This window comes from Mustela putorius, unplaced genomic scaffold (genome assembly GCF_011764305.1).
Source record: "Mustela putorius furo isolate JIRA1106 unplaced genomic scaffold, ASM1176430v1.1 tig00537295_pilon_pilon_pilon, whole genome shotgun sequence".
Lineage (NCBI taxonomy): Eukaryota > Metazoa > Chordata > Mammalia > Carnivora > Mustelidae > Mustela > Mustela putorius.
This window is the reverse complement of record NW_025422433.1, coordinates 1,258,625-1,283,661: the sequence shown is the minus strand read 5'-3', so window position 1 is coordinate 1,283,661 and position 25,037 is coordinate 1,258,625. Positions and strand designations below refer to the sequence as shown.

Sequence of the window (25,037 nt, the reverse complement as noted above, 5' to 3'; positions counted from 1 at the left end):
GGCCGGGACCGCGTTCCCAGAAAAGCCGCTGCTCGGCTGCGCGAGCGGCGGAAGGAGGCGCTTGGGGACCTTCGCGCTCAGCGGCCGGAGCCGGAGCCGGAGCCGGAGCCGGAGCCGGAGCCGGAGCCGGAGCCCGAGCCCGAGCCCGAGCCCGAGCCCGAGCCCGAGCCCGAGCCCGAGCCGGTGGCGGGCGCCGCGTCTGTGCTGGACGCGTTCCTTGAGCTCTGGGTCCGCTGACCAGCAGTCGGACCCGCAGGCGTCGCGCGCCCGCCTGGCGCCCCCGGGGTGCTCCGGCCGCCGCAGGTGCCCTGCCAGCCGCCTCCGCCCGCCGTGCGGCCCGGACGCCCGGTGAGAGCCGGCCTCGGGGGCTTGTGGACGGGGCCTCGGGCCTCGGGCGCGGGGCGGGAGCCGCGCTCGCCGGCGCTGTGTGGACGGGGCTTCTTAGCTTGGGGGCGGGAGTCACGCCGGCTGTGGTGGGGCTCGGGGCTTCGGACCTCGCAAGGCGGGAGCCTGGCTCGCTGGGGCTGTGGACGGCGCTTGATGTCGGAAGATGGGAGATGCGCTCTCTAGGGCTGTGTGGACGGGGCCTCCGACCTCGGGGGGCGGGAGTCAGGCTCGCTAGAACTGTGTGGATAGGGCCTCTGTCGTCGGGGGACGGAAGCCAGCTTCGCTGGGGCTGTGTGGACAGAACCTCTGACCTCTGGGGGCGGGGGCGGGCTCGCTGGAGCGGTGTGGATGGAGCCTCTGTCGTCGGGTAATGGGAGCTGGGCTCCCGGCCCTTGTGGATGGTACCTCGGACCTTGGTGGGCAGGAGCCAGGCTTGCTGGGGGCTGGGTGCACTGGGCGTCTAACCTCGGAGGGCTGGAGCTGGGCTCCGTGTGCGGGGGCGTTGTGGATGGGGTCTTAGAGCTGGGGGGAGTCAGGAGCCAGGCTCTCTGGGCCTGCGTGGACGGAGCCTCTGACCCGGGAAAGCAGGAGCTGGGCTTCCTGGGGCTGTGTGGACGGACCCACTGACCTTGATGGGGGGAGGGCAGGAGCCGGGCTCGCTGTGGCTGTGTGGACAGGGCTCTGTCGTCAGGTGATGGGAACCCCGCTCGCTGGGGCTTGTGGACGGGAGGGGACCTCTGACCCGGTGGGGCAGTGGGAGCCAGGCTTGCTAGGGCTGTGTGGACGTGCTCTCTGACTTCAGAAGGTGGGAGCCACTCACTGGGGCTGTGTGGACAGGGCCTCTGACTTTGGGGGCGGGGGCTGGGCTCCCTGGGGCTGTGTGGATGGGGCGTCTGACCTCAGTGGGCAGGAACTGGGCTCGCTTGGCTGTTCCGATGGGGCTTCTGACCTCAGTGGGCAGGAGCTGGGTTTACTGGGCTGTGTGGGGAGCTGGGCTTACTGGGCTGTGTGGATGGGGCATCTGACCTCGGAAGGTGGGAGCCTGGCTCCCCGGGGCAGTGTGCACAGGGCCTCTGACCTTGGATGGTGGGAGCTGCACTCGCTGGGGCTGTGTGGACTGGGTTTCTGTCGTCCGGTGACAGGAGCCGGGCTTCCTGGGGCTGTGTGGACGGAACCTCTGACATCCAGGGGTGAGGGCTGGGCTCACTGGATCTGTGTGGACGTCGCCTATGACCTCTGTGGGCAGGAGCCAGGCTTGCTGGGGCTGTGTGGACAGGGCCTCTGACTTGGGAAGGTGGGAGCCGCACTCGCTGTGGTGACGGAATCTTTGACCTCTGGGGCGGGGTGGGAGGAGTGGGAGTCTTCCTCGCAGCGGCTGTATGGATGGGATCTCTGACCTGGGAACACAAGAACCAGCCTCTGGGGCTGTGTGGACCCGGACTCCCTGGGGCCTCTGACCTCAGGGACTGGAGTCATGCTTGCTACGGCTGTGTGGATGGGGTGACTGAGCTTGGAAGGTGGGAACTGGGCTCCCTGGGGGTGTGTGGACGGGACCTCTGACCTTGGTGGGCTGGAGCCGGGCTCACTGGGATTGTGTGGATGGGGCTCTGACCTCGGAAGGTGGGAATCGGGCTCTCTGTGGCTGTGTGGACGGAGCCTCTGATCTCGGGGGACAGGAGGGGCAGGAGCCAGGCTCGCTGGGGATGTGTGGATGGGGCCTTTGTCTTTGTTTGACAGGAGACAGGCTCGCTGAGGATGTGTGGACGAGACCTCTGACATCGTCCGGCGGGAGCCAGGCTCCCTGGATCCGTGTGAACGGGGACTCTGTTGTCGAGGGACGGAAGCCGGGCTTATTGGGGCTTGTGCATGGGGCCTCTGACCTTGGGGAGCCGGGCTTGCGGAGGCTGTGTGGACTTGGCTCTGACCTCGGTGGGTGGAAGCCAGACTTGCCGAGGCTGTGTGAATGGGGCTTTTGACCTCGGTGGGTGGGAGCCCAGCCCGCTGGGGCTGTGTGGACGGCACCTGTGACCTCTGGGAGTGGGAGTTCGGGATTGCTGGAGCTGTATGGACAGGCCTCTGACTTCCGTGGGCCGTAGCCGGGCTTGCTGAGACTGTGTGGACAGGCCTCTGATCTTGAAGGGTGGGAGCTGGGATCGGTGGGGGTGAGTGGACAGGGCCTCTGACCTCAGGGTTGCGGGGAGGCAGGAGCCAGGCTCACTAGGGCTGTATGGACTGGGCCTCTGTCCTCAAGGGACAGGAGCTGGGCTCACTGGGGCATGTATACGGCGCCTCTGACCTTGGGTGGGGTCGGGGGAGCTGCTCACTGGTGCTGTGTGGACACGCCTCTGACCTGGGTGAGTGGAGGCTGGGCTTGCTGGGGTCCTGGGGACAGAGCCTGTCGGCGGCAGACGAGAGCCAGGCTTGCTGGGGTTTGTGGATGGGGCCTCTGACCTCGACGGGGCAGTGGGAGCCAGGCTCCCTGGGACTGTGTGGACGGGGACTCTGACCTCAGAAGGCGGGAGCCCACTGCCTGGGGCTTTTGGACAGAGTGTCTGACCTTGGGGGTGGGCGGGGGAGCCAGGCTCGCTGTGGTTGTGTGGACGGGGCCTCATAGAAAGACAGGAGCCGGCCTTGCTGGGATTTGCAGATGGGATCTATGACCCGGGAAGGCCTGAGCTGGGCTCCCTGGGTCTGTGTGGATAGGGCCTCTGACCTCGGGGACGGGAGTCGTGCTTGCTGCGGGCTGTATGGATGGGGCCTCTGACCTCCGTGGTCGGATGCTGCGGTCTCTGGGGCTGTGTGGACAGAGCCTCTGACCTGGGGGTGGGGGGCGGGCAGGAGCAGGACTCGCTGGGGTTTTATGCACAGCCTCTGTCATCGGGGGTCAGCAGTCAGGCTCTCTGGGGCTCGTGGAGGGCACCTCTGACCTCGGCAGAGCAGCGGGAGCTGGGGTCACTGGGGCTGTGTGGACGGGGCCTCTGACCTTGGGGGGCTGGGGCAGGGGGGCAGGAGCTGGGCTCGCTGGGGCTTGTGGATGCAGCCTCTGACCTCGGGTGGGGTGGGGGGGAGCTGGGCTCTCTGGGGCTCTGTGGACGTGGCTCTGACCCCAGTGGACAGGAGCCGGGCTTGCTCTGACTGTGTGGACAGGGCCTCTGACCTTAGCAGGAGCTGCGTTCGGTGGGCCTGTGTGGATGGAGCCTCTGACTTTGGGGGCCAGAGGGCTGGGAGTTAGGCTCGCTAGGGCTCTGTAGACGGGGCCTCTGTCGTCAGGTGAGGGAGCCGGGCTCGCTGGGGCTGTCTGGATGGAACCTCTGAGCTCCAGGAGCGGGCGCCTTGCTCGCTGGAGCTGTGTGGACGGGGCGTCTGACCTCGGAGGGTGGGATTCGGGCTTGCTGGAGCTGTGTGGACAGAGCGTCTGACCTTGGAAGGTGGGAGTTGGGTTCCCTGGGACTGTATGGACGGGGCCTCTGACCTCGGGGTTGGTGGGGGCAGAAGGGGCAAGAGCAGGGCTCCCTATGGCTGTGTCGAAGGGGCTTTGTCATCGAGGGACGGGCTCTGGGCTGGCTGGGGTTTGTTGATGGGGCCTCTGACCTTGGGGGTGGGAGCAAGGCTCCCTGGGGCTGTGTGGATAGGGTTTCTCACCTCGGAAGGCAGGAGCCAGGCTCCCTGGGACTGTCCGGACTCAGCCTTTAGGGACAGGCCGGGAGCTGGGCTCCCTGGGATTGTGTGGACAGGATCTCTGACCTTGGGCGGTGGAACGGGCGGGAGCCGGGCTTGCTGGGGTTGTGGACAGGGCCTCTGACCTCGGTGGGGTGGGATTCAGGCTTTCTGGGATTGTGTGGACAGGGCCTTAGTCATCAAGGCATGGGAGCTGGGCTCATTGTGGCTTGTGGACGTGGCTGTGATCCCGGTGGGCGGGAGCTGGTCTTGCCAGGGCTGTGTGCTCAGGGCCTCTGACCTCGGGGTGGCAGGAGCCAGGCTCCCTGGGGCTATGTGGACAGAGCCTCTGATCTCAGGGGATGGTGGGGTGGACGGGAGCCCGGCTCGCCGTTCTATGTGGCTGGGGCCTCTGTTATTGAGGGATGGGAACCGGGCTCTCTGGGGCTCGTGGACGGGGCCTCTGACCTCGGTGGGCAGGAGCCGGACTCACTGGGGCTGTGTGAATGGAGCCTCTGACTTCTTGGGCTGGGGGCCAGGCTCGCTGTGGTTGTGTGGACGGGGCCTTTGACTTGGGGTGGGGGGCGGGAGCCAGGCTCACAAGGGCTGTTGGAAGGAGCCTCTGTCCTTGTATGGGTGGGGTGGGGGGAGCCGGTGAGGGACTGGATTTGGATGGCCGGTTGGCTGGCCCTTCTGGGAATATCCTGGATAGAGATCCAGGATCTCCTTGAGGAGAGAATATCCTTGAGGACAGAGGGGTTTCCTGCGTCAGATAGGAGGTGTAGGCGGGCATTTGTACTGGTGCTTGGGAAATGTGCCCTCCTGTAAGGGCCGTCCTGGCCATGAGGGACAAAGTGGGTGGGGAAAAGTCGAGCAGGTCAACATGGCAGTGACGTGAGGAGTCTGCAAAGGGGGTAGGGACTGTGTCTTTTATTTTGGGGTTTCTAGGGAATAGGGACTGTCTTTTAATTTGGGGTTAGCATTGTGCCTGTAAAATAATGTGCTTGGTAGTTTACTGAATGACAAACCAGTAATAAAAAAACACGGAAGGTCAGATCCTGGGGTGTCTGAATCCAGTCCACAGAGGAAGAGTTGAAACCCTGTTTTTGGTGGGGGAGTTGTGTTGAACGTGGTCAGAATGGTGCCTTAGGAAATACTAATGCAGTGACAATAGAGCAGGCTGTGGGGCAGGGATACCACACAGAACGTTATTGTAGTCGTCGGTGGTAATGGGGAATACAAGGGAGGGAGTGGCTGTAAGAGGTGTTCTGGAGGATTCCCTGGACCCAGAATGCTTATGGAAAGGGGCAGGGTTTAAACCTGAATGCATCGGGGTGGTGGTGATGCCAGTGGGAGTGGGGAGAACAGTGAGTGCAGCTGTGACGGACTCCGATTTCAGCTTGGGATGTGTTGAGTTTATGACCCAGGAGGATCTGGAAGGCATCCTACTGGCATTTTATGATGTGCGTCAGGAACGAAAAGGTGAGTTGGAGTCAGCCAGAGGCTTGTGTATTCTTGGAATAGAGATGTGCTGAAATTGGGATTAATGAGATCATAAAAGGAGAGAGAACTGAGAGAAAAAAACCTTGAAGCATGTGTTTCAGTTTCCTATTCTTATGTTAAAAAATTAGTTGAAACCCCAAACAGTGTCTTAAAACGTCCTTAATTTATTATTTTTCATGGTTCTGTGGGCGGACTGGCCATTTCTATTGGTGGGGTTACCTGTGTTGTGATCAGCTGGGAGCTGGGCACTGCTGGACTTCAGCTGGGGCCGCTGGGGTCCCGTCCACGGCCAGTCCGGGCTTTCCCAGAGCGCAGCAGGCCCGCTGCAGTGTGCCAAGGGCTGCGACATGCTTCCTCTTGCAAAGCCGTTTTTGCAAAACATTTTGGCCAAAGCAAGTCCTAGGTCAGCACAGACTCAAGGGAAGAAGAAACAGACTCCACCTCCTGAGGAAAGGAGTGACAAAATTTCATCCTAAGAAATTCTAGGGGACAGGAGACTTGGGAAACAGTCTGTCTCCCCTGCATTTGAGGTGGGCTCTCTGTGGGAAGCACACAGACGAGTAGGTTTGGCTCTGCCGCGGATCCAGTTCTCTCCTCGCTCCGGCTGAGGCAGAGGCTGCTGGAGCCTTCTTCCTGCCTCCCATCCTTCACGTCCCTTACCTGCCGGCTCAGCCCCCTTAGGGTTCAAGATAGATTCTGATGGTCACTGGCAACACAGGCAAGCAGGCTCTGTTTGTGAGCATGACTTAAACGGTGGGGACAAAATACATGTTTCCGGAGTTCTGAAGCTCTTATTAATACATTATTGATCCATTCTTACATCTCGGATGTGGAACAACATTTTTAAAGTGTAGATCTGGGCTAAGTGAACCTTTTCCTTTAAGCTCAGCATGGATGAAGCTTTGCCAGGCCTCACACCTGAAAACGGAGACAGCCTTGTGAAAGTGGAGGAGGAGGACCCCCCCTGGGAGCAGACATGGGGCTCGAGGGAGAGCAGCCGCCACGCTCAGGAGCTCTGCCGCCTGCGCTTCCGGCAGTTCTGCTACCGGGAGACCCCGGGGCCCCGCGAGGCGCTGAGCCGGCTGCGGGAGCTCTGCCGACGCTGGCTGCGGCCCGAGACGCACAGCAAGGAGCAGATCGTGGAGCTGCTGGTGCTGGAGCAGTTCCTGACCATCCTGCCCGAGGAGCTGCAGGCCTGGGTGCGGGAGCAGCAGCCGGAGAGCGGGGAGCAGGCGGTGGCCGCGCTGGAGGACCTGGAGAAAGACACGGGAGACCCAGGACAGCAGGTTGGTGAATACCTGACTGTTAGTTTTTTGTTTTTTTTTTAAAGATTTCATTTATTTATTTGACAGACAGAAATCACAAGTAGGCAGAGAGGCAGGCAGAGAGAGAGGAGGAAGCAGGCTCCCTGCTGAGCAGAGCCCGATGCGGGGCTCCATCCCAGGACCCTGAGATCATGACCTGAGCCGAAGGCAGAGGCTTTAACCCACTGAGCCACCCAGGCGCCCCTGACTGTTAGTTTTGAACTTTTTAATTTTTTTTTTGAAGATTTTATTTATTTGTCATAGTGAGCACAAGCAGGGGGAGCAGGAGGCAGAGGGAACAGCAGACTCCCTGAGCAGGGAGCGTGATGTGGCACTTGATCCCAGGACCCCAGCGATCATGACCTGGGCCGAAGGCAGATGTTTGACTGACTGAGCCTCTCTTACTACTTTTAAATAATTTATAACTGACAGAAGTATCTGGAAAGGTAGCACAGAGAACTCCTGTATCCTCTTCACCCAGATTCACCAGTGAACGCTGGATCCTGATGTGCCCCCTTGCGTGTGGGAGCTGCCCCCATCCTCTCCGCACCTGCACGGTGTGTGGATCACACACAGACTCACGCTGTGTTTTCTTCAACCAGAGGGGTTCTCGGGGACACCTTACTTGTTTATGTAGGAACACTTAAGTGTTCAATACGGATTTCCGAAGCACGGGCACACTATTTTGTGTAACCAGAACACAAAAATCAAGTTGTAGGAAATTGAAATTGTTACGTACTATGATATACAGAGGAGTCCGTGTTCACATTTTGCCGTATCCTCCCAGGAGTGGTTTTGTCCAGTGTCCTCCTGCTCCCAGGATACAGTCCGGCTCGCGCTGCATCTGATCACTTTCCTTTAGTGTCCTTGAACCTGAAATAGCTGCCTGGTCTTCCTTTGTCATGACACTGGTATTTTTGAAGAGGACAAACTGGTTACGTTATAGAACACTCATAAATGTGGGTTTGTCTTCTACTTTTCTCACAATGGAGTCCCACTTGTGCATTTAGGCCAGAAACCCCAGAAGCTCCGTGTTCTCCGTGCGTCCCGTCAGGAGGCACACGGTGATGTGTTGTCCCATTATGAGGCTAAGGGGGGTCTGTCAGATGTCTGCAGTGTAAAGTGACCATCTCCCTCTTCTAATTCGTAAGTAACCCTTGGGAGAGGTTTGAGATCGGGCACATACCCTGTTCCTCATTAAAGTCCCACCCACTAGCGTCAACACCCACCCCCGTTTGTTCTCCTGCCTTCCTGGGCGGCGACTCTGCGTGGGCCTTGCCTCTGCTCTGTCACCACAAGCTCCGCGTGTGGAACAAAGTCCGAGTCCTGGTGCATGGGCAGTCCTTGTCTACTGCACGGATGACCGTCCTGTCTTGCTCCTCTGTCTTACTCGCTGCCGCTTTAAAAGAGGACCGCGGCTCATCTGGCCCTCTGCAAGATGTCCCTAAGTACTGTGCAGTCTGCTTCCCACCAGGATGCCTTTTCAAGGTGAACCTTTTGTCCTCAGGCTTGTGTCTGTACTCAGGGACAGGACATGTACCCATTGGTGTCAGAGTATCAAGGAGCCTCTTTGGAGAGTCAGAGCCTCCAGCTCCTGCCCAGGGTAACTGGCTTGAAGTGTGAACCTCCAGAGCTCTACCAGAAGAACCCCCAAGAAGTGATAATCTGTGAATATTGGTATTTTGACAGTAAGTGTAGAGTAAATGGTTCATGTAATAATGTCATCAGAGGGAGAGGAGAATGTATCGGGCTCACATTGCTTGTGGTGTTTACCCACAGCATACAGCATAAATAGGCCTTGATATTACCCTACTTACATGGCTAACGGTTCTTTTTTTTTTTTTTTTAAGATTTTACTTATTTATTTGACAAGAGACACAGCGAGAGAGGGAACACAAGCATGGGGAGTGGGAGAGGGAAAGCAGACTCCCTGCTGAGCAGGGAGCCCGATGTGGGGCTCGATTCCAGGACGCTGGGATCACAAACTGAGCCAAAGGCAGATGCTTAATGACTGAGCCACCCAGGTGCCTCATGGTTGATGGTTCTATATTATTTCCTCAGCTATGAAAAGCCAGCATTACAATAAAGCCCCAGAATGGTTTATGTGAAGTTGAGAGGTGGTAGGGAGCCCCACAGTGGGCAGACATTACCACTTACTTAGAATATTCATCTGCTGGAAGCAGTTTCATTTTCACTGGAGATAGGAGCGGGGGAATGAATGGAAGTGGGCAGTTGTCAGACTGGTGAGGATGATTGACCAAAAGATAACAGCGGTCATAGGATGGGAGATTCTTTCATATAAGTGAATTTTTTTTTCTCAATGATTTTTTTTTTAATTTAATTTTTTCAGTGTTCTTAGATTCATTATGCACCTCACCCAGTGCTCCATGCAATCCGTGCCCTCCTTAACACCCACCACCAGGCTCACCCAACCTCCCACCCCCCACCCTTCCAAAACCCTTAGTTTGTTTCTTAGAGTCCACAGTCCCTCATAGTTCATCTCCCCCTCCGACTTCCCCCAACTAACTTCTCTCCTTCTCCCAGTGTCCTCCTTGTTATTCCTTACGCTCCACAAGTGAGTGAAACCATATGATAACTGACTCTCTGCCTGACTTATTTCACTCAGCAGAATCTCTTCCAGTCCTGTCCACGTTGATGCAAAAGTTGGGGATTCCTCTTTTCTTATGGAGGCGTAATACTCCATAGTGTATATGGACTATATCTTGATCGATTTGTCTGTTGAAGGGCATCTTGGCTCTTTCCACAGTTTGGCGACTGTGGCCATTGGTGTTATGAACATTGGGGTACATATGGCCCTTCTTTTCAGTATATCTGTATCTTTGGGGTAAATACCCAGTAGTGCAATCGCAGGGTCATAGGGAAGTTCTGTTATTAATTTCTTGAGGAAGCTCCACACTGTTTTTCCAAAGTGGCTGCACCAACTTGCATTCCAACCAGTAGTGTAAGAGGGTTGCCCTTTCCCCACATCCTCTCCAACACACGTGGTTTCCTGTCTTGTTGATTTTGGCCATTCTAACTGGTGTAGGATGGTATCTCAGTGGGGTTTTGATTTGAATCTCCCTGATGGCTAGTGATGATGAACATTTTTTCATGTGTCTGTTAGCCCTTTGTATGTCTTCATTGGAGAAGTGTCTGTTCATGTCTGCTGCCCATTTTTTGACGTTTTGTGTTGAGTTTGAGGAGTTCTTTATAGATCCTGGATATCGGCCCTTTGTCTGTAGTGTCATTTGTAAATATCTTCACCCATTCCATGGGTTGCCTCTTTGTTTTGTTGACTGTTTCCTTTGCTGTGCAGAAGCTTTCGATCTTGATGAAGGCCCAAAAGTTCATTTTCGCTTTTGTTTCCTTTGCCTTTGGAGACATATCTTGAAAGAAGTTGCTGTGGCCGATGTCAGAGAGGTTACTGCCTATGTTCTCCTCTAGGATTTTGATAGATTCCTGCCTCACATAGAGGTCTTTTATCCATTTCAAGTTTATCTTTGTGTATGGTGTGAGAGAATGGTCGAGTTTCATTCTGCTATACCTAGCTGTCCAATTTCCTAGCACCATTTATTGAAGAGACAGTCTCAGGTACGTGAATTCTTAAAAGCTGCCCGAGATGGCTCACAGAGCCAGAAGCCAGAAGCCAGCGGTCATCTGGGCAGAGTGATGCCCTGCTGCGGTTTCCTGCATCCCTGCAGGGAGACACCACTGCTATGGTGTGTGTGATCGGGATGAGAATGCTCTTTGGGCCCTCAGGAAGCAAGTCTTGTCATTTTCAAGTGCTTTTTAAAAAGTATATATCCTTTTAGCTCCTCAGTATTCTAGAGACTCTAGCTAAAGGCCTACCAGTTATCATCCCAGCACATTTCTCCAGGTTACTTGAGACTACATGAACTGAAGACCACTTCCTAGGCTACTGGCATCCCTTTTCCTGTGCTGGTATTTTCAAGGGATAGTAAGTCAACCAGCATGGCTAAAGGGTAGGGTTTATTTAGCAGGAGCGTGAGGGAGGAATGGGGAGATCATGTGGCAACATCTTACAGGGTTAAAGTTTGGAGTCTCATTAAACAGGTGCATGCTGGGTGGCTCAGTCAGCTGCATCTCTGCCGCCAGCTCAGGTCATGATCTCAGGGTCCTGGAATTGAGCCCCACACTGGGCTCCCCGCTTAGCTAGAAGTCTGCTTCTCTCTCTCCCTCTGCCCCTCTCCCAGTCATGCTCTCTCAAATAAATAAATCTTTTGAAAAATAAATTCTCTCCTTATGATGTCCTTTTGCCATTTTAATTACTATGTGTCTTGGTGTGGAACACCTTAGGTGGATCTTTTGGGGGGATCTCTTGCCTCCTGTATAAGGTTTTATTTATTTGAGAGAGCAACAGGGAGCATGAGCAGGGCGAGGAGAAAGGAGAAAGGGGAAAGGGAGAAGCAGACTCTCCGCTGAGCAAGAAACCCAGTGCAGGGCTTGATCCCAAAACCTTGGGATCATGACCTGAGCCAAAGGCAGACCAGCTAAGGCACCCAGGCACTCCAAGAGTCTGTTTTGATTTCTTTTCCCTTTGTTTTATTTTCTAAATTCCACATGTGAGTGAAATCATATGACATTTGTCTTTCTATGAATTATTTCACTTAGCATCATATTGATCTAGATATCCTTCCATGTTGTTGCAGATGGCAAGATTTCATTCTTTTTTGTGGCCAAGTAATATTCCACTATAGAAATATACCATATTTTTATCCATTCATCTGTGGAGGAACACTTTGCTTCCATAATTTGGCCACTATGATGTATAAACACAGTGGTGCCTATATCCTTTTGAATTAGCATTTTCATATTCTTTGGGTAAATATGCAGTAGTGGGATTTCTGGATTGTAGGGTAGGTCTGTTTTTAATTTTTTTGAGGAAACTTCATACTGTTGTCCACAGTGGCTGTACCAATTTGCATTCCCACCAACAGTGCAGAAAGGTTCCTTTTTTCCATATCATCACCAACACTTGTTTCTTGAGTTTTTGGTTGTAGCCATTCAGACCGGTGTGAGGTGGTATCTCCTAGTTTGGATCTGCATTTCCCTGACGCTGAGTGATGCTGAGCATGTTTTTCATGGTTCTGTTTGCATCTGTATGTTGTCTTCAGAGAAATGCCAGTTTGTGTCTTCTGCCCAGTTTGTAGTTAGATTATTTATTTTGTTGGTGTTAAGTTCTTTATATATTTTGGATGTCATTTGCAAATAGCTTCTGCCATTCGGTAGGTTTTCTTTTAGTTTTGCTGATTGTATCCTTTACTGTGCAGAAGCTTTTTATTTTGATAAAGCCCCAATCGTTTATTTTTGCTTTTGTTTCCCTGGCCACTGGGGACATATAAAAAAATGTTATGGACAATTTCAGACACAATACTGCCTGCGCTCTTGTCTACAGTTTCTGTGTATGGTTTCAGAAAGCGTGGCAGTTCCATCCTCTGTGTGGCCGTCCAGTTCTCCCAGCACAGCTTGTGAAGAGACTGCCTTTTCCTCATTGCATGTTCTACCTACTTTGTCGAAAATTAATTGACCATAACATCATGGGCTTATTTCTGGGCTCTCTAGCTGCTCTGGTGATGTGTGTGTTTATTTCTGTGCCAGTATCTTACTTAGTTACTGCCTCTGTGGAGTAGAGCTTGAAATCGGAGATTATAACACCTCCAGCTTTGTTCTTTTTAATGATCGCTTTGGCTATTTGGGAACTTTTGTGGTTCCACACAGATTTGAGGACTATTTGTTCTAGTTCTGTGAAAAATACGTTGGTACTTAGATAGGGATTGCATTAAATCTGTAGGTTTCTTTGCATAGTGAGGATATTTTACCAGGTACTCTTTTTCCAGTATATGAGGAGGAGTATCTTTCTGATTGGGTCATTGTCTGTTTTTGTTTTTGTTTTTTTTAAGATTATTTTTTTATTTATTTGGCAGAGAGAGAGAGATCACAAGTAGGCAGAGAGGCAGAGAGGAGGAAGCAGGCTCCCTGCTGAGCAGAGAGCCCGATGCGGGACTCGGTCCCAGGACCCTGAGATCATGACCCGAGCTGAAGGCAGCAGCTTAACCCACTGAGCCACCCAGGCACCCTCATTGTCCGTTTCTTTCACCCAGGGTTTGTAGTTTGCAGAGTACCGGTCTTTCACCTCCTTAATTAAGTTTGTTCCCAGGATTTCATTATTTCTGGTGCAGTGGTAAATAGGACTGTTTTGTTAATTTCTCCTTCTGCTACTTTTTTACAAGTGTATGTATAGAAATGCAGTGGACTTTTGCATACTGATTTTGTGTCTTGTGACCTTACTGAATTCATTTACTAGTTCTCATAGGTTCCTGGCGGTCTCTAGAGCTTTCTCTATAGAATATCATGTCACTGCAAATAGTTTCCCTCTTCCATACCAATTTGGATGCCTCTGATTTCTTTTCCTGTCCTGATTGTTGTGGCAAGGACTTCCAGTACTACGTTGAATAAAAGTGGTGAGAGTGGAAATTCCTGTCTTGTTCTTGATCTTAGGGGAAAAGTCAGTTTTCACCACTGACTGTGATGTTGGCTTTGATTTTTTCATATATGGCCTTTATTAGGTTGAGGTATGTCCTCTCTAAACCTTCTTGAGGGTTTGTATCACGACTGAATGTTGTACTTTGTCAAGTATTTTTTCTGCATTTATTGAAACGATGATTTCAGTCTTTTTGAATTTGTAAGACTTGTTTTGTGGTCTAATATGTGATCCATTCTAGAGAATATTCTGTGTACACTTCAAAAGAATGTGTATTCTGCTGCGTTAGTATGAAATGTTCTGATTCTGTTAGATCTGTCTGGTCCAGAGTGTCCTCCAAAGCCACTGTTTCCTTGTTGATGTTCTGTTTGGGTGACTTGTCCGGGGATGTGCGCGGGGCGTTCAAGTCCCCTGCTGTTACTGCATTACTCGCAGTTTCTTCATGTTTGTTATTAACTATTTTATACATCTAGGTGCTCCCATGTTGGATACAATAAGCATTTACAAATGGTATATCTTATTGTTGGATTGTTCCTATCATGTAATATCTGTCTTTGTCTCTTGTCTCTGTTTTCAAGTATACTCTGTCTGATAGAAGTGTTCTACCCACGCTTCCTTTCACTTCCATTTGCCCGATGACTGCTTTTCTGTCTCTTCACTTCCCATCCGCCTGGGACTTAGGGCTGAAGTCTCTTGTGGGCAGCATAGCGCCGGGTCTTGCTTTTCTGTCCATGCCATCATTTGTGTTTTGATTGGAGCATTTATTCCTTTTACAGTCAAAAATTATTGATAGGTATGTACACAGAGCCTAGAGCCATTTTGTTACTCTTTTATGTTTTTTAAAGTTCTTTTCTGCTTGTTGCGGAAAATCCCAGGTGACTGAGGAAACTGAAATGGCACACGGAGAGACGGGAGAACACAGCTTTATTAGCGCTAGCGGGCCCAGTGGGATCGTTCCCAAAGACTGAGCACCGGACAGGGTTAGGAGAAGTTTTTATGGTTACAGGCAATGGGGGATGGTGACAGGGTGTTTTTGAGGTCTCTCAAGGCCAAATGGCCCTTCCACTTGGAAGTATAATCTATGTGGAGGTAAGTCAAGAGAGTGCTAAATCACTTAGGGGGCTGTTTCTCTTTCTTATTTAAACAGGACTGGGCACCTGGTCTTTTTCTTGTCTCAGCAGGAGCAAAGACTTGTTATCTTGTCTTAGTCAAATGGGATGGCTATTTGGTCTTTCCTTGGCCAAAGGGGAGCCAGGGGCGGAAAAGGGGCTGGAGCCGGGAGTTTCCGTCCGCCTCATGCTCTCTTGCTTTCTTTGCTCATGGTGTGTTGAGTTTCTTCAGTAAGATTACTTGGATTCCTTCGTTTTTTGCAATTCACTGTTTTGATTTGTGGTTACCATTAGGCTTGTGCATAGTATCTGCACCCGGCAGTCTGTGTTAAGTCGACGGCTGCTTATGTTTAAACCCATTCTTTACTCTTCCCCCTCCGCGGTTTTGGTATGTGGTTTCATATTTCACATCCTTCTGCTTTGTGGATTCCTTGGTTGACTTTTACAGCTACACTTGATTTTCTTCCTCGCGTCCTCCCTGCTGTCCTATTTCTGAGTACGGGCTTCCCTTCCCACTCAAGAGTCCCTCCACCGTTTCTTGTCCGGCTGGTTTAGTGGCAAGTTCCTATAACTTTTGTTTGTCTCAGAAGCTTTTCCTCTCCCATTCTGAGTGATAGCATTTCTGCATAGAATATTTTGGGTGGCAGGTTGTTTTCTTTATGCATTTTTTTTTTTAGATTTATTTATTTATTTATTTGACCGAGAGAGATCACAAGCAGGCAGAGAGGCAGGCAGAGAGAGAGAGAGGGAAGCAGGCTCCCCGCCGAGCAGAGAGCCCGATGTGGGGCTCGATCCCAGGACCCTGAGATCATGACCTGAGCCGAAGGCAGCGGCCCAACCACTGAGCCACCCAGGCGCCCCTTCTTTGCGCATTTTGAATATAACTCGCTACTCCCTTTTGGCCTGTGTAGTTTATCCTGAAAAACCAGCTGATACCCTTAGGTGGTTTTTCTTTGTATGTAATGGTTTTCTTTTTGCTGCTTTTAAAAGTTTCTCTTCCTGAATTTTTGCCATTTTAATTACTATGTGTCTTTTTATCCCCCAGATATTTTATTTATTTATTTATTTGAGAGAGGGAGAACAACCATGAGCCAGGGGGAAGGGTAAAGGGGGAAGCAGGCTCCCCACTGAGCAGGAAGCCCACTTCAGGACTCCATCCCAGGACCCAGAGATCATGACCAGAGCTGAAGGCAGAGGCTTAACTGATTAAGCCACCCAGGCACTCCTGATTTCCGTGTGTGCTGGTGCAGACCACCTTTGGGTTGACTTCACTGGGGGCTCTCTGTGCCTCTAGATTTGGAATCCCGTTTCCTTTTCCAGATTGGGGAGATTTTCAGCTATTAAGGAAATTTTCTGCCTCCCTTCTTTCCTCACATCTGCGATTCCTCTAATGTCAGTTATCATGCTTGATCTATTTTCATCATTTATTCATCTTTGTTCTTTCTGTTCGGCTTGATTACTTTCTGTTCCTCTATCCTCCAGGTCATGGATCCATTTTTCTGCTTCCTTGTCTACTCTTTATTCCCTCTCGTGTATTTTTAATTTGTTGTTCTCCTCCGATTGGTTCTTTTTTATCTTTCCTGTCTCTTTAAGGGTCTCATGGAGATCCTCTGCTCTGAAGTCCAGTGATTACCTTGAATCTGTCGGGTACTTTACTTGCCTGTCTCATCTGGACCATGTTCTCGGTCTCATTTGTCTCTCCTCCGGTGTTAGGACGGTCTGCTGTCTGCGGCTCTTCTAAGCAGCGGCCTCGTGGGGAGTTCCGCCTGCTGGGCAACGTGCCCCACTCATCAGGACACATGCGTGGGGGGTCTGTGTTGTGTGCGCCCCAGGGCTGTTGGGGGAGCTTCGCATGCCCTCGGGGCTCCCTCCGCCTGCTGGAGCCTCGTTAGGTCCCTGTGAGTCAGTTTGAGGCTGCCTCGGGCTCGAGCTGAGACTGTCCCAGTGTTTGCCAAAGAGGCAGTGGCACCGAGTCGCGAGGTACCCCGTGTCCACCCCCGCGCAGCTTCAGAGCAGATGTCTGCCCCGCTCTGCCCCGGGGGAGAGTGGGGCTGGCCCCTCTGGGGACTGCTGGCACACTGCCAGGCATGTGGCCTGGGTCTGGATGGGCTTGGGCTCAGGGTGCGTTGGAGGGGGCAGGGCTGTGGCATTGGCAGCTTGTGGGTAAGGCTGGCCGTGAGGGGTGGCCAGGAGCCTCTTTAGAAAACTCTTGCCACAAGCCAGATTGGGAGGCCCTGAGCATGTGGACGCGCCTTGTGGTGTGGCAGGGCCATCCAGGTCCCAGGGAGGAGGGCACTGCAGCGCCCAGAACTGCTTCGGAGGGACTGTGGCTGGAGGCGAATAGGGGGCGGAGGCTTGCGGGGAGCGCAGCACTGGCCCGGCCCCCACTGGCTGCAGGACACTCAGAGGGCGGCACACAAAGCTCGTGCCCGCAGACCGCGGGCATTTCTCACACTGATGCTGCTCTGCGTCTCCTGGTGGCAGACAGCGGGGCTCCCGTCTCCTCCCGCCCGCCTTTCCCAGAGCTCAGCAGGGGATCTTTAAAGTCCCCGCTGAAGCACCCCTGATCGGATGCCCTGGGGGAACCCGGCTGCTCTGTTTCCGAAGCCAGAGGCTCTGGGCTTCATCTCCTGCCGTGGTTCCCAGGCCAGGCGGGGTCTGCTGCTCTCCCCTCTCGGTGCCCAGGGTGTCCGCCCCCCTCCACAGACAGTGGCAAGGGTCTGTCTGCCTGCTGACCGCACCTCCGCCCTCCCGTCTTCTCTCACGTGGCTGCTTCTCTGCATTTCGCTTGCGAGAGTCTGTCCTGCCAGTCTCTGCGGCATTTTCTGGGCTGTGTGCGCTGAAGCAGGTGCGACCTCGTCCTACCCACGGGACCAGGTAAGCTCAGCGCGCCCTGCTGCACCATCTCCCCTGGATGGCTCTCCACTTCCCCCTGTCGCTGCACTTCGCTCCGATGCCCCTGCACCTGCCAGGATAAATGGAGATGAGGATCTGGACTCGGGATTATTCTGCGCGGGAAATCCTCTTTTCAAGCAGCAGCACGGTGCCCGGCCCCTGCAGTCCTCCTTCCTGTTTGATCACTGTGGGTCCCTTTCGGATGGGCGGCTTCCGACGAGGCGGACTGCCCGCCTTTCCACCGCCTGCCTACAGTGGCTTCGTCTGTGGGAGGGTTTTCGTCTCCCAGAGAGCCCCCCGCGCCCCGCACACACCCGCACACAGCCGCTGCTGCTGTCTGCTCCGCTCCCGCAGCTCTCCTGCAGTCCCGTCTCCCCTTGCCCCCCCCCCCCGCCCCGGCTCAGGTTTCCCTGGAGCACTAGCTTCTTCCTCCTGCTTATTTTCATCTGTGACTTTAAAATTCGCTTTATGTGACAGGGCACTGCTATAAAGCACTTGAAGAGTTCGCACTCGGTCGTGCGGGTGGGGGACCCTGCAGTTTTAGAACTAGGTTCCGGACAGAATGGGGACAGTTGTGGCGCGCCACCTCAGTTTCAGGCATGTTAGAGGCTGTGCAGCGCCCCCCCCCCCCAGGGCACTGCTCCAGGCTCCGGTGGCTCAGACAGGACGCCCGTCTCCTCCCCCACAGGGCCTGCTCCCCCGCAACCAGTCAGAGGTGAGGACACAGCAGGGTCCCAGGTGAGCAGGGTGCCCGGCTCACAGGGGTGTGGCGGGTGGCAGCCCGCTTTCCCGCCATCTCCTCCTTGCCCTTGTCAGGCTGGCGGCCTTCACCGTGGGGAGCTTCTCCAGCAGCTTGTGACGGGTCAGGGCACGGATGCCTCCTGCGGGGCCCGTGTGGGTGACCTGCGCGTGCCCTAGTCTGCGCTGTGACAGGAGGCACAGCCACGTCTCAGTGTGAGAGGGAAGAGGCAGACCCCTGCGTGCGCTTTATCTTGGGGGCCTCCGCCGTATCTCCCCCACCTGGCTTCCAGGATTCTTCCTTCCCGTTCTTGGTTTTCTGGCACAGACCTGACCTTCAGGATGGTAACGATGGTAACGCAAAATTTCCCGTCACCACCCCTTAGCCTCTCAGTGGTTCAGTCATTTTCCTAGTCATTTACCTAATTATTAAGTCTTCCATCAAGGCCTGTGTCGCTGAATCGGTTTTCTCAAAGCACGTGGAGTCAGTCCTCGTGGAGTCCTCCCCTCCCTTGGTCCTTTCTTGTGGCTTCTAATTAGTTCTTGTGCCGTCTATTCTTAACGAATATTTTATCTTTAGGAAAATAACTGTACAGAGAAGAAGTCATCTACATGTTTTTAAATCAATACAGTTGATGCTGTGGGTCGCACTGTGTCCCCCTGAAAGGTACTCTGCAGCCCTAGCACTGTAGGTACCTGTGAACGTTAGCTTATTGGAAAGACACTTTTGGAAATGGGATGCAGGTGAGATGCGGTCGTCCGGGATCAGGGCGGGCGCAGGTCTGGTGCTGTCCTTAGGAGAAGGCTGTGTGAAGGCAGACGGGAGGGACACATCTACAAGCCAGAGAACACGGATTCCTGCCAACCACCAGCAGCCAGGAGAGGGGCAAGGATGACCCCCCCCCCCCGCCGCCAAGACCCTCAGCGAAAGCACGGCCCTGTGGGGGGGGCTGCGCCACTGCCCCTGGAGTGGGGGGACGCGCCCTTCACAACAGGACCCCCAGCTTTACCACAGGGAAGACTAAGAGGCCGTCTTTTGCCTTTTTAGACATCAGTGAAGACTGAGGAAGAAGCCACCCAGGCCCTTGTCACAGAGCAGTGGCCACCTCTGAGTCAGATCCCCGGGAGCCCCCATGGGAAGTCGGCTCAGGAGAAGGTTCCAGATGTCTGTCTGATGGGTGAGGGCAGCCTCTGGCCAGTCCTGTGTCTGTGCGCACCTTCTCCTGGCATTAGCTCTGAATGACCCTTGTGAGCCAACATTCCCGACAGCCCGTCGCTCTCCCTTCCCCTTCTCTGTCCTCTGCCTGCGGACTTGTCCCAGCCCTTGCCCTTTCACATCCCCTCATCTTCTTCCGTCACTCATCACTCAGCTTACTGGCTCTGGTCACCTTCTCGCTCATCCCTCCGTACTCCCTGACCCCCTCACGACTCCTCTGCTTCCCGTCTTCTTTCCTATAAAGGGTTCCACGTAAGTGCCCGGTTGAGACATCTCCAGTCTGGAAACTGCACACACGCCTCTGCCTGATCCCTTCTTTACCTCAGAGAAGCTCTCTTCACGCTCCAAAAAGACTATTGTCCTCACATAATTTTCTTTAAATGTGCTTTATCTTGCTAGACCCTCTTCCCAGCTAACTGACCTTCCTCATTATCTTCCCGTACTGTGCCAGACTTTGTAGGGCCGCGGGACAGCACTCCTGGGACGCCTGATGATTACGTTAATTTGAAAATCCTATTCCCAGGGCGCCTGGCCGGCTCTGGCAGTAGAGCAGGCGACTCCCGATCTCGGGTTGTGAGTCTGAGCCCCACCTTGGCCGTAGAGCTCCCTGAAAAAGACAATTCTGTTCCCTACTCTGGAAATTTTTGTTTTCCTCTTTCTTAATTCAGGCAACAGATGACATATAAATTGTATTATTTTAGCTGAAGAAGTTGTAACTGAAGATGGATTATTTAATGCAAAGACAGAAACTTCTCAAGAAACGGAGCACGCTGCTGAGGCCCCAGGAACAGCCAGTAGGTGAGTGTCCACTGGTCCACAGCTGCTTCCCTGGGACAGTGCAGGACCAGTAACTCTCACTTCTGTCACCGCGGGAGGCCCGAGTCACCGCGACCTACCAGTATCGCATTACACAAAACCTTCAGTTGGGCACAGTTGCCTCCAAGAATCCCATCCTGACTCCGTTTACCTTTCCTCCTTCCCTGAGCGCACTTAGGTCTTTGTAGAACCACAGAAGAGCCAGAGAAGGCAGAGAATTTAGACAAGAGTGAGGCCTGTCGTGGCGGTGGAGAGAGACCTCGCGTTAGCAAAGTGGCTGGTGGTGAAGGAAGTAAAGACAGCAGCGGGTGCTTGGTGCCGACTGCGGGCATGGAGCACGGGGACTCCTCACGCAGGACAGGAGGGACCGGGTCAGAGGCAGAGGGCTGCGTTCGGGTGAAGCCATGAGCCCCTCGGAGCTGAGGAGAGGAGAAAGGAAATACTGCGGGGAAATTAGCCTGCCTCAGGGCAGCGGCGGGGGGGCTCCAAACCGCAGCTGAGTGAGAGCGGAAATGTCTTAAATCCTAAGAAAAGTGAAACTGTTCATAAAGTCCACAGGCCTGAGCCAAGGTCCACCGAAGGAGATGACGCTTTGTGAGTCCTCGTGCGCGTGCAGTGGGAATCCGGTGGTGTCCGCCGGGGGCGCTTGGCCTCAGAGCCCAGAAACCTGACTCCCCAAGTGTCCACCCGCTGCGGCCCCGCCAGCCACAGTTGCTTTACCTCCTTTTCCTGCTACTCGCTCCCCTTTCCTCCTCCCACCATTCTGGGCCATGAGGCGCGTCCATCGTCAATATGTGTTTGTATAAAATACGCACTTTGGCACGTTTTCAGACCTGCGCGTGTGTCCAAGTACTCACAGCCGCCACGGAGCCCGCGGGCCCTCGGCAGGGACACCGCTGCGCGCGGCTGACTCCGCTCCACGCCCTCGTGGGGCACTTCTCTGGGCCAGACTACCGGCCGCAGGACTGCCCAGTCCGAGGACGTGTCTCGGTTCGCTTCTGCTCAGTACCGCTGCCTGGACTCGCGGAGAGAAGCACCGCCTGTGCTCAGACCAGCCGGAGGAGGCTCCTACTCGCCAGCCGGTGTCATCACCCAGTTCTGACCCCCGTGACTGCAGGACGGTCCCTGCGGCGCCAAGTACTAGGTCTACAGCGGGCAGGAGGCCGCTTCTACACATGTGCCCTCCCGGGACCGAGAGTGCAGACGGCTTCCCGGAGGCCCTGCCCGGCTTCCCGTTTCCCACTGGCTGAAAGGGACTCCGGGGACGTCTGGCGGAAAGAGGCTGGTGGCACCGAGTATCGGGAACGGGATTGGAAGGACTGGCGTGGACCGGGTTCCGGCCTTTACTGGACCGCAGCTGCCTCCGGTAGCCCTGGCTTTCTGACGAGCTGACTCGAAGAGGCACCGGCTGCTGGCAGGACAGTCGCAGCCTGCCACTGTCCCCGAGCAGATGGTCTGGGAAAGCTGCTCGGGTTTCTGTCACAGGCCCGACGAGCTACACGGTGTGGATCCAGGATCAGTGATGAGCTGATGGGAGAGGCGGAGGAAGAGCGGTGTTGGACTCTCTAGCCGCTGTGCTTACGCTCCGGCTTTCCACCCGGTTTCCCTTGGCTCCACCGGGTCAGGAAGTGCCTTGTCCCTGCAGGGCACAACCGGGAGGGCACAGCGTGGGGCCGGGGAGGGGCCATCTGGACGGGACTCGGGGCTGGGCGGGGGTCTGGGGCTGCAGATGAGGTGGGAAGGAGAGAGGCCGAGGAGGAACCACGCGGGCGCCGGAGAGGGTCGAGAGCTGGGGGGGAGGGTGTGGCGGGAGCGGGAGCAGGGTCAGCGGCACTTTCTGCCTGAGCCCTTCTGGGGCCTCTCTGGAGCCGGCGCGAGGGTGTGGGGCTGAAGCTTTGAGAAGGATGAAGAGGTGGAGTGTGGGGAGCGGGGAGCGAGGGGCCGGGGAGCAGGACTCCAGACAGGGTGGTGGCTGGCCGAGTCTCGGAGACCGACAGGGTGAGCAGGGAGCGGCGCCCACGCGGGGGCGAGGACTGGAGAAGCCCCAATGGCGGCCTGACCCGGCGCTGAAGTCGGGCTGCAGAAAGTCCCTGGGCAGGTGCTCGGGACGATCCCGGCCAGGGAGGGGCTGAGGTGGCGGACCGCGGGGTCAGCCGACTGAGCAGGAAGGGAAGTGGAAGCAGGAGGCGGGGAGGGGCCGTGAGATGGGAGGGCAGAGGCGTGGGGCGGCGACAAAAAGACGGGACGGCGGCCTCTGCACAGGGTCCCCGCAGCGGGAACGTTAGGCGACCCCGAATGGGCCGCGCGTGCGCGCTGGAGACACCCGGGACAAGTGCTGTAGGCAAACAAGTAAATGCATGCTGCGGAAGTTATAACATTCTTTTCAGTGTCTTTCCCCCTTAGTCTAGACTGTTTCTTTACCAAGAGGACACGAGTGGGGATAATCCAAACTTCTCAGATAAAAAAAGAAACGTGTGTAGAATGTTTCTCGTCTTGGTGACATTAGCTTCCTTCCTTGTAAACCCCATAAAAACCAGTTCAACGGCAGTTAAGTTTTAATTTCTCTTAAGTTTCTCCCCAGAACAGTGTGTCCCCCAGCTGAACGTAGAGCTGGGAGAGACTTAATCCTTCACACTCAGAAGTGCTGAGGGAGCCCAGTAAACAACGACCCCCTTCCTTGTCCAAGTTTTAGACGAACTGATGGAGATACAGGAGTAAAAGAGATGATTCTGGAAACCTCAACTTCATTACCAACAGAAGCTTGGCTAGGAAAGGAGCCCCCCAGCAGACCACCTCCTACACAGGCCTGCCCGGTACAGCTTGGGGCCAAAAGGAGCTTGGGGCATCTGCCACCTGCTCCCAAAGAGGGAGGTGCTGCCCGGAGATGCCCAGCTCCTCCTTCCAGACTCACAGCTGGTTGTCGGGAGGAGTGAGCACAAGCCAGGGAGAGGCCACAGCGTTAGGTCCTAGGAGTGAGAAGCAGGTAATCACACAGGATTCATGTTATAGTGAGACTAAGGATTTTTGTGTTGTTTTCTTTTTTCATTCCAGAGATGGCATGCCCCAGCCACCTTGTACTTCTGTCCCTGCTGACAGGACAGTTGCACATTTGAACACCCTGAAGGACCGTTACCCGGGTGACTTGTGGGCCCGAATGCACATCTCCTCCTTGGAATATGCTGCAGGAGACATGACCCGCAAGGGGAGGAGAAAGGACAGAGCTCGGGTGAGTGAACTGCTCCAAGGCCTTGCATTCTCTGGGGACTCAGATGTGGAAGAAGATAATAAGCTTGAGGCCCACCACGCTCAAAAGAAGCTAAAGATGTCAGATGTACCAGAGAAGAACTGGACCAAAAGAGACATTAAACCCAACTTCCCAAGCTGGTCAGTGCTGGATTCTGGACTTTTGAATCTCAAGAGTGAGAAGCTGAACCCAGTAGAGCTCTTTGAGTTATTTTTTGATGATGAAATATTCAACATGATTGTCAATGAAACCAATAATTACGCATCTCAGAAAAATGTCAGCCTGGATGTCACAGTTCCGGAAATAAGGTGTGTCTTGGGTATCTTGCTTTTGAGTGGATTTGTGAGGCGTCCCCGAAGGGGAATGTACTGGGACATCTCTGATGCTGACCAGAACCTGGTTAGAGATGCAATTAGAAGGGACAGATTTGAATTGATTTTCTCATACCTACATTTTGCAGATAATAGCCATCTAGATCAAAAAGATAAGTTTACAAAGTTGAGGCCTCTCATAAAGCAAATGAATAGAAATTTCCTCCTGTATGCTCCCCTGGAAGAGTACTATTATTTTGGTAAGACGATGTGTGAATGCTTTGACAGTGACCAGTTCCTGAATGGGAAACCTCTTAGAATTGGCTATAAAATCTGGTGTGGCACAACCACACAGGGTTATCTGGTGTGGTTTGAGCCTTATCAAGAAGACTCAGCAGTGATGGTGGGTAAGGATGTCGATCTGGGTTTAGGTGGGAATCTAGTGCTGCATTTTGCTGATGTTCTTCTAGAGAGAGGCCAGTATCCCTACCACCTGTTTTTTGATAGCTTCTTTACGAGTATCAAATTGGTGTCAGCCTTGAAGAAAAAAGGACTGAGGGCAACAGGAACAATTCGAGAGAACAGGACTGAAAAATGTCCCCTCATGAATGCAGAACATATGAGGAAAATGAAGAAGGGATATTTTGATTTCCGAGTAGAAGAAAATGAAGAGATAATTTTGTGTCGTTGGCATGGCGATGGCATTATCAGTCTGTGCTCCAACGCTGTGGGCATAGCACCAGCCCGGGAGTTCAGGGGTTCTACTAATGAGGAGGACGTCCACCAGGGAGCTCAGCCGGCCCTAGTGAAACTGTATGGTGAGTGCAGGGAAGGTGTCGCTAAAATGGATCAAATCATTTCCAAGTACAGGGTGAGAATAAGAAGCAAGAAATGGTACTCAATTTTGGTGAGTTACATAATTGATGTGGCCATGAACAACGCCTGGCAACTACATAGAGCCTGTAACCCGGGCACCGCTCTAGACCTCCTAGAGTTTCGGAGATACGTTGCACATTTCTACTTGGAGCACAACGCTAATCCATCAGATTAAGGCAGAAAAAATGAACATGATGCCAATATTAACAGGACAAAAATATCACAGGTACAAATCCGATTGTACCCTTCCAAAGCAAACCTGATGCATGTAATGGAATTATTAAGTAAATATTTTTTAAAAAGACGAGCATCTGTGTAGAGTTTCAAAGACTACTGTAACAAGTAATTTTTCAAAAATTATCTGTAAAAATGTTGAACTTGAGTGTTACCTTTTTCTATGACTAATGTTTGATGTGAGATATGGGAAATCATTTGTTGAATTGATTAAAGAGGTACAGTTCATTCTTTCAGTGCACAAA

At 53.7% G+C, this 25,037-nt stretch overlaps 1 protein-coding gene across 6 annotated transcripts; it reads left to right on the top strand.

Moving 5' to 3' along the window:
* PGBD1 (piggyBac transposable element derived 1) lies at positions 1-25,037 on the top strand. 6 transcript variants are annotated; one of them, XM_045073954.1, is made up of 6 exons: positions 1-348; positions 5,444-5,526; positions 6,432-6,833; positions 19,144-19,273; positions 20,013-20,109; positions 23,179-25,037. In XM_045073954.1, exons 2-6 carry the CDS (start codon positions 5,503-5,505, stop codon positions 24,731-24,733), a joined length of 2,208 nt encoding a protein of 735 aa, XP_044929889.1. In that variant the 5' UTR covers positions 1-348; positions 5,444-5,502; the 3' UTR covers positions 24,734-25,037. The 6 variants fall into 6 exon arrangements, with proteins under 6 accessions (XP_044929889.1, XP_044929892.1, XP_044929890.1 ...); XM_045073957.1 differs by lacking the exon at positions 5,444-5,526 and having other exon boundaries at positions 6,437-6,833; XM_045073955.1 differs by lacking the exon at positions 5,444-5,526.